This window comes from Olea europaea, chromosome 7 (assembly GCF_002742605.1).
Source record: "Olea europaea var. sylvestris chromosome 7, O_europaea_v1, whole genome shotgun sequence".
In the NCBI taxonomy this organism is placed as follows: Eukaryota; Viridiplantae; Streptophyta; class Magnoliopsida; order Lamiales; family Oleaceae; genus Olea; species Olea europaea.
This window is the reverse complement of record NC_036243.1, coordinates 7,982,701-7,990,996: the sequence shown is the minus strand read 5'-3', so window position 1 is coordinate 7,990,996 and position 8,296 is coordinate 7,982,701. Positions and strand designations below refer to the sequence as shown.

The 8,296-nt window shown below is 32.8% G+C and overlaps 1 protein-coding gene across 4 annotated transcripts; it reads left to right on the top strand.

Moving 5' to 3' along the window:
- The first annotated feature begins 787 nt into the window (after nucleotides 1-787).
- Nucleotides 788-7,107, top strand: LOC111396878 (synaptotagmin-3-like). Of its 4 annotated transcripts, none has more exons than XM_023023472.1 (13): nucleotides 788-1,375; nucleotides 2,427-2,525; nucleotides 2,681-2,731; nucleotides 2,803-2,926; nucleotides 3,331-3,449; nucleotides 3,554-3,655; nucleotides 3,759-3,833; nucleotides 3,915-3,991; nucleotides 4,130-4,379; nucleotides 4,975-5,346; nucleotides 6,046-6,174; nucleotides 6,277-6,443; nucleotides 6,777-7,107. In XM_023023472.1, the coding sequence occupies exons 1-12, from the start codon at nucleotides 1,265-1,267 to the stop codon at nucleotides 6,403-6,405; spliced, it is 1,638 nt and encodes a 545-aa protein (XP_022879240.1). In that variant the 5' UTR covers nucleotides 788-1,264; the 3' UTR covers nucleotides 6,406-6,443; nucleotides 6,777-7,107. The 4 variants fall into 4 exon arrangements, with proteins under 4 accessions (XP_022879240.1, XP_022879239.1, XP_022879238.1 ...); XM_023023471.1 differs by having other exon boundaries at nucleotides 6,712-7,107; XM_023023470.1 differs by lacking the exon at nucleotides 6,777-7,107 and having other exon boundaries at nucleotides 789-1,375; nucleotides 6,277-6,707.
- Nucleotides 7,108-8,296: the final 1,189 nt, after the last annotated feature.

The window sequence follows — 8,296 nt, the reverse complement described above, 5'->3', positions numbered from 1 at the left end:
TATTCAAGCCGTAATTTTTGACTTCTTCTCTCACATGTGGACCCCACTTTTCTTCTAACAGTCAAAAAATCAATTCTCAAAATTCCTACCAAACGGGCCCTAAAGTGACGTTCCAAAGAGAAGTAGTTCGATTATTATGTCACATTTAACACTTTTGTCACACTAGTGCCAAAGTCTATTGAAGACATATTGGCGTATTCCGTGGCGAGGTTAATCGATGCAAAATTATTTTTAAACAATTTGCAATTAATTTATTTTAAATTTTGAAGAAACATAATATGACGAATAGGACGTCTCAAAATCTAGTTAAGTTTACACTTAATATTTAGCCCCTATTTGACATCCTTAAAATTAAAAAAAAAACATATTTTTGAATAGTATTTTTAGAAAAATGTTTACCTCTGCTTGTTTCTTATTTTTGGAAGAATGAGAATGAAAAATATAGTCGTTGCGGACCCTAAATAAGATATAGAAATTCAAATTTGACGGCTCGATGTGATGAAGAACAATCATATTTTTCATTTTAATGAGAAAATGATGAGAACCAAATAGGGATTTAGTTAAAAAAATATGAAAATTTTTAAATTTATAAGTAAAATATTTTATTGTGTGAATGTGTGGATTAAAGTGAATATGAGAAATAAATTGAATTAAAGTAAAGGATGTCAAGATGCTTAGTCAAAATATTGAAAATAATTCAAATTTTATTTTTAATTGCTGTTGTTATCGGCCGCGAGTTTGGTCCAACCGAGGTAGCATAGGCCAACCAAATCTACAGAGACTTTTGCTTCGAATGTCCAATGTGATTATCTGGATAATAATTGCCTTAATGACTTCTTATGAGAACTACGAAGAAAATATATTATTTTTTTTGGAGCACACGGCGTTAATATTTGAAAATGCATCTTCCATTTGGCGGTTGTATTCGAGTCTCCTCGTTAACATAACATCAGCGAGTATATAAATTTCCGTAGATTCTATCGATCACAGCATCTTCTTTAAATTCTTTTTCTTTTCCATCTTTCAATGCCCATCTGTAGTTAGAGTTTTTTAAACTTCATATATTGACATTTTTCCATTTGTCCTTGTTCAAGTCCATTTTTCTGAATTGTTTTGACAAGAAATTCATTTTTTAGGGCGTCTGGTTAGAAATTAGAAAAAAAGTTTTAGATTTAAAAAGGTAGAATATGTGTGGTTGAAAATTATTTTCAAACACACACACACACACTAGTTATTGGAGTTAACTGTTGAGCGCAAGAAACAGATGGGATTTTTGAGCAGTTTCTTGGGAATTTTTGGTTTTGGAATAGGGTTTCTTATTGGCGTTTTAATTGGATTCTATTTCTTCATTTATTCTGAAAATAAAGATGTCGAGGTAATATTTGTTCTGTCAAGTTCTTTATAGTTCTTGTTTTTCTCATTCAGTATTACATTTGAAAGTTTAAATGACCTGTTTATATGTTCCTTCTTCTTTTTTTCTTTTTCTGTATTTTTTTGTTTAATTGTTTACATTTGAATTTTTATGGGTTCTTTTAATTGCATTCATGATGAAGACTGTTTATGGTTCTTGATTTCATCTTGATTCTATTTCTGTTGGGGAAGAATGCTGGTTTGTTCTGTAATCTGACATAATTAATTACAAGATGAAGTGACTAGGAATTTATATGCATTTAATCGAGAACTGTTATTTGATTCTTTCAAAACTATTTTCTGTATTATTTTTATTAATAGTTTGATCATCATCATCGTTCCGATCACGGTATCTAATCAACCGAAACCTAGTCCATAAGAAATAGATTTGCTAATGGAATTACATGTTGGTTCAATTTATGATATCAAAAATTGCTTGCGAAGTGTAATCCTTTTTCCTTTTTCCCCTTTTTTTCTCTTCTTTTATCAGTTAATATCACAATTTTGAATTCAGAGAGTAATCGAGGGCTCAAAACTAGCTTCTTGTGTTCCACTTTTCTGAATGGTAGATTCAAAGTGGGAATATCATTTTTTTTTTCTTCAAAAAGAAATTAAAATTGTGTGGTCTCAGAATTGTTGTTTTATATTTAATGTTTGACTCACGTTTTTACCTTTTGTGTGGACATTGCTCTCACATTGAGGATGAATCACTAGAAATATGTGTGTTCTTGTTCTTGTTCTTGTTCTTTTATAATTTCTTTATTTGTTTGTTGTCATCTATGAGCTAGGGACTGCAATTTAATCCATAACCAAATCATGGATGAACTTTTTGGTAGCACCTGGATAGTTCTTATACTCAATTTATGCCACATTTAGTTGCATTTTTTTTCACCCTTGTTCATTTTTAAAATTTTTATATTCTTGATTGTCTGACCATACATTGTTTAGTGGAGTAATTGAATTACTCATTGAAAGTGCGCATGTACTGAGTTTTGTACTTGTAAAATTAATTTCAGGATCCGGTTACTAGGCCACTTTCGGAGCTTGAAACAATTTCATTAGAAGATCTAATGCCCGAGATTCCTTTGTGGGTAAAGAGACCTGATTATGATCGAGTGAGTATTCCATTATGCAATTAGTTACTGAAAGCCTTCCATGTAGTCTCTTTTTCCCCCTTGAAATCTTTCTATGTAGTAATTATTATTTACTTTGTTTAACCTGTTTTCTTTTTGTCACTTTAACTTATGATACACCATTTTCTGATATGCAGGTTGACTGGTTAAATAAATTTATCTTACATATGTGGCCTTTCATTGATAAGGTATTTGCATAACCACGAGATTTCAGTTACTTGGCCGAGCTGGTGTATTTCATCTAATGCATGATGTACAGGCCAGTCATAGCATAATTCGAAGCACGGCAGAACCTATATTTGCAGAGTACATAGGGAAATTTAAGATAGAATCAATTGAGTTTGAGAATCTAAGCCTTGGAAATCTTCCACCAATAATTCATGGTGAGTTTCTCCTCATTATCTTTGGTTAATGCTATTGAATGTGTTATATTTTCTGCTTAAGTATTCACTACCAGCTGCTTTCCAAGTGTCCGCCTTTTCACTTTATCGCTTTGCTTCCCGTTTTGAGACTCAACAATTATAGGATAGCACCTGAGAGAATTACGAAGAACATGGACGTTTCTTGTACTAGGAAATTTAGAATGATAACCGGTGCTTGAATTTTTATTTATTTGGTTACTTTTTGGAGGAAACAAGTATTATCTTATGACTTTTGCAATGTTGTACATATGGGTAAACGTTCAGTTTCAGTCCTGATATTGTATATGACTTTAATTTTAAGTTTTTGAAGTAGAATTACATTTTGGAAGACAGTTTGTTGCTAATTTTTCTTCATTTCTTGACAGGTCTCAAAGTTTTTGAGACAAATGAGAGAGAGTTGGTAATGGAACCAGCTTTCAAATGGGCTGGAAATCCAAATATCATTGTGACACTAACAATTTCATCCGTACAAGTAACAGTTCAGGTCAGTGAAGCGCGGAGAAATTTTCTTTGAGAGGGAAATATTTTATTGAATATCTGTGAAGAGAATATATGTTTCTTCGATGAACTGACATTGCATCTTTTTAGCTAGTGGATTTACAAGTATTCGCCACACCACTGATAACTTTGAAACCACTTGTGCATACTATTCCATGTTTTGCAAACATAGTCGTGTCTTTGCTGGAGAAGGTAAGCAAACTGTTTTCGAGATTGAATCTACCTTTTTTTTCCCTATTCTTCTGTTAATTGGAGGAATTTATTATTTTCTCTAAATCATCTTTTATTTGTTCAGCCACATATTGACTTTGGAATAAAAGTTTTGGGTGGGGACATTATGTCCATTCCCGGCCTCTATCAATATATTCAGGTAGCGTATCGGTTTTCCTAAGGTTGGAGCAAAAGATAGTTTTTTGTCATTTTCTCGTCAAGCTGTGTTATCTGATGGCAGGATATTATTCAAAAAGAAGTAGCAAATCTTTACCTTTGGCCAAAGTCTCTTGAAATATCAGTCCTTGATGCTTCAACGTGAGTGGCTTTCCTTAAATCGCAGAACTTCTAGTTAATAATTATTCTGAAAATTTATAGTTTTGCTATTCTCAATTTTAAGTGTGTTCAACTTCTAAAACTGAGATTTATTGTTCTGTTACCTTGTGAGTTCTCTAGAGTGTCCATAAAGAAGCCTGTTGGAATATTGCGTGTAAAAGTTGTGCGTGCAACAAAGCTTCTGAAGATGGATTTACTTGGATTATCCGATCCATATGTTAAGCTAAGGCTTGGTGGAGAGAAACTGCCATCTAAAAAGACCACAATTAAGAAAAAGACATTGAATCCGGAGTGGAACGAGGAGTTTAAGCTTTCTGTGAAGGACCCTCTGTCTCAGGTTCTTCATATAGATGTCTTTGATTGGGACAAGGTTTCTCCCTTAATCTTATCTGTTTCCATTTTTTTATGACATAATTTAAGGTGAATTAGATAGATCTAGATGGTATAAAAGAAAAAAAGATACTAAAATCTTGTTCATTATGCTGTCCAATATATCTATTACTGCGTACCAAATGTTCAAGTAATGTTTATGTATCCTGAAGTAATGAAGTAAAACAGAGGATGATGATGATGAAGCTGTTAGCTACCGAATCAAAACAATATTTCTAAATCTCATTTTCTTAGTGCTAGTGCTTTTTTTACCTTACCGAAAGGTTTGGTGTCTTGAGCTGCCATAATCTCTTAACTTTTGTATGGTCAATCATGGAACTTGTATTTTTGCCTTCTATTTTCTTGTTGCTCATAATCACAAATGAATTTCTGCTGCAAAGCTTATCACCAGTCCGATGAAAATCTTTAATTAGTAAGTGAAGTCTTGAAAAGCATCTCCGACGTTGTGAAAAATCTCTAGATTTTGGACATGATAGTTATTGTCTTCTTATCAAGTGTATCATATTTATTTGGAGGTGCAAGATAAGTTCATCTTGTCTATATCCATTTTTCTTTAAAGGTATCATTATTTACAGGTGGGGGCACATGACCTGCTTGGGTCTCAGTTAGTTCCTTTGAAACTGCTGACTCCCAACGAGACTAAAGAATTAGTACTTGACTTGCTTAAGAATACAAGTATTAATGATCCTCAAAACAAAAAGCAAAGAGGGCAGATAACGTTAGAGCTCACATATGCTCCTTTCAGAAACGACCTTGAAAGTTTCAGCGGTTGTCTGGATGGAATGGCTCGGAATGATAGTATACTCAACAGGGCATCCAGCAGTGTAAGCCCAAAGGGAGCAGGTTTACTTCTACTTACAGTTCAGGGAGCACAAGATGTCGAGGGATCACGTCACAACAATCCATACGTGTTGGTGATCTTTCGAGGCGAAAGAAAAAAATCAAAGGTAATGTTAGACAAAATCCTCCGTTCTCTGGGTTATAACTTTTAGTTATTGTTTCTCATGCAAATAAAGATTTGAACGTGCTTTCTCTTGGAATACTTGAAATTTTAGGTTGACTGACATTATTTTTCCATTCTATTGTGTAGGGAATAAATAAGATGACGGAGTATATAAATCATAAAAAACCATTAAATATGTCTATCACAAAACTTTCTAGGCTTGTTTGGTAGGATGAATTATCCAGGAATAGACAATATAAGGAAGAAAAAGAAGTTTGCATCTTGTTTATTCTAGTGTCTAGTCTTGTGTAGCACTGTGCACCTAAAGTTATGTTACATTTTTTAGTCTCTGCATTGATAAAACAATATATTTGCGTCCAGAGGCAGTACAAAGCTAATAGTTTGCATGTAGCGAATAACTTTTGCAGGTGATAAAACAGCATGAGTTTCCTTGAATTACATATTTATTCTAGATTTACTAAACGGTACTACTTGAAATTCCATCCAAAGATGTTAATTCGACTAATGAAATATTACATAGTTAGCTAACAAATTATGAATATCCACTCTTCTTGTTTCTCTTTTTAGTCTTTCCTTCCTTTATTTTCATTTTCGATTATGCAATAACATTTTTGAATGGATATACCGCAATACTTTTGCGACATGGTTTCTTAGTGAGTTAAAGTAAATTTGGCATATTCAGATGATAAGAAGAACTCGTAATCCGATGTGGAATGAAGAGTTCCACTTTATTCTTGAAGAACCTCCTTCACAGGATAAAATTCAGATAAAGGTTATGAGCAAGCGCACGGTCGTTGGTTTCAAGTCGAAGGTACCTCAGGAATATTCTATGCTTATTTATTGCTTTTAATTTTCGCTCCTCTAAATTATGATAGCTCAAGCTCTCATAATCTCAAACTCTTACATTATGCAGGAATCTTTAGGACATGTGGACATTGATCTCGGTGATGTTGTGCACAATGGACGTATTAATCACAAATACCATCTAATAGATTCGAAGAATGGAGTGATACATGTTGATGCACGGTGGAAAATCATATAAAGAGAAGGCATGACAACATAATATATGCCATCCATTAGGTAAATTTGTTTATGACTGAAGAAGTTTCAGCATGATCATATAAGATATAAAACAAGACAAGAAACCACAGAACTGTACATAACTTTTGTGCTTGACCCCTTTGAAGCATAATTATAATTATTTTTACTATGCATAATACATGTTTTATTTCTTTTTTTAAACGTTTGTCGTATTAGATGAAACAATAGCTTCTCTTCTACTTTCTTTGGGGTGTGTAGCACAATGTTATTTTTCACTAATACATTCGAAGCGGTTTTTTTTTTTTAGGTTCCACAATTTTTTCCGGAGTTTCTCTTCCATGTAGTTTATGTGTAACTCTCTTGATATATTAGTTAACTGCGAAAAATGGAAGTCAACAAATTCCTCGTCACCTCCTTGTCTAGTCACGTCTCCAAGCTCTTTTCCAATTACCAAAATTCAGGTAGAGCAGCTTCACGTCGACAACTGCTTCCGAGAAAAGACTTAGATTGAAGATTAAAATTTGGCTTGAGTTTCTAATATTGCTTGCTTATGAAATTCTAGGTATATATAGGTTTCTTTAGCCTATGGACTTTCAGTCTTTTTGCTTTTCTTGAACAAGTGTCGCCTCGCTATTTGAGGATATCCTTAATAGATTGCAATTCTAGATGGTTTTATGACACATGGCATTTGTATTCTGTTTGATTGTTGCTTTTACAAGATTGCTTTTGCCATGTGGAGCCTCGTTGATGCTGCTACGTGTCTATAAGGATATTTGAGTGTTCTTGTAGCTTTAGTTGTATACTTGCTTGATTGTGAATAATCGAATAAAAAAGTTCGTAGGTAAAGATTCACTTTGTAGACTTCATAAACCCCATTCTCGTTGCAAGATTAGGGGTTCAACTTTGATTTAAACTGGAATTTGGGAGGTTGTGACCATAGCGAAGCTTATTCAAGCCTTATTTTGTACTGACATTGTTTTGATTGGTTAAGCGACTTTCCACTTTACAAAAGGTCGAACTGGCGTCCTTGTTGAACTATTTCATGCCATGTGGATTAATGATGTAATGATATTTATTTCTTATAAAAGAAGAAATAAATGGAATTAAAATTCATAATAGAAAATTAGACAATTTATTGTTTGATATGGGATATTTTTCATGGAAAATTTTTCGTTTAGATTCGGCTCTACCCAAACTTTTCTAGTTTGCCCCAACATTCCCCACTTGTCCGTACTCGAGGACCAATCTCTGTCTTGCCCGAAAAAACCTTTACACGCCTATTGTTTGATAGCCCAAATTTTTCAAGGAATTCATTTTTCATCTACCCCTTCCACGTGACCTATTTTTGTTGAATTGGTTTTGGTGAGAATGTTTTTCAGCCTCTTTATTATTTTTTATTTTTTTGGGGAATGAAAATAAATTCTATCCACAATTGTAAAAAAATTTATCCATTTAATTGACAATTTTCATGAAAAACAAAGTTAAATAAATACTAAAAGATCCAAAATTTAAACATTTTTTAAGTGAAAAATTACAATAATCAAATAAGTAACTAACAATTTTCAATAAAACAAGTTTTAGGTAATTCAATTTCTTGAAATTCGTTTTCTTTCTATCCAAATTTTATTTTTACAATCAAACGGACCCTTAGATTTTTCTAGACCTTTAAAAATTCTCATACTTATTTCAGGAGTTGTGGGCTTTATAGATCAGATTAATGGACTTGCAGCCCATGAACCGCTTTTAAAATTGTAACTGAAGGGCCAACCAAATAGTGCAGATATTATTGTAGTGCACTTTAGGCTTAACTTACAACAATGTGGGCCTAAAATACAAATGAAATCTATTATCTAATATATATATATATATATATATATATATGTATATATATA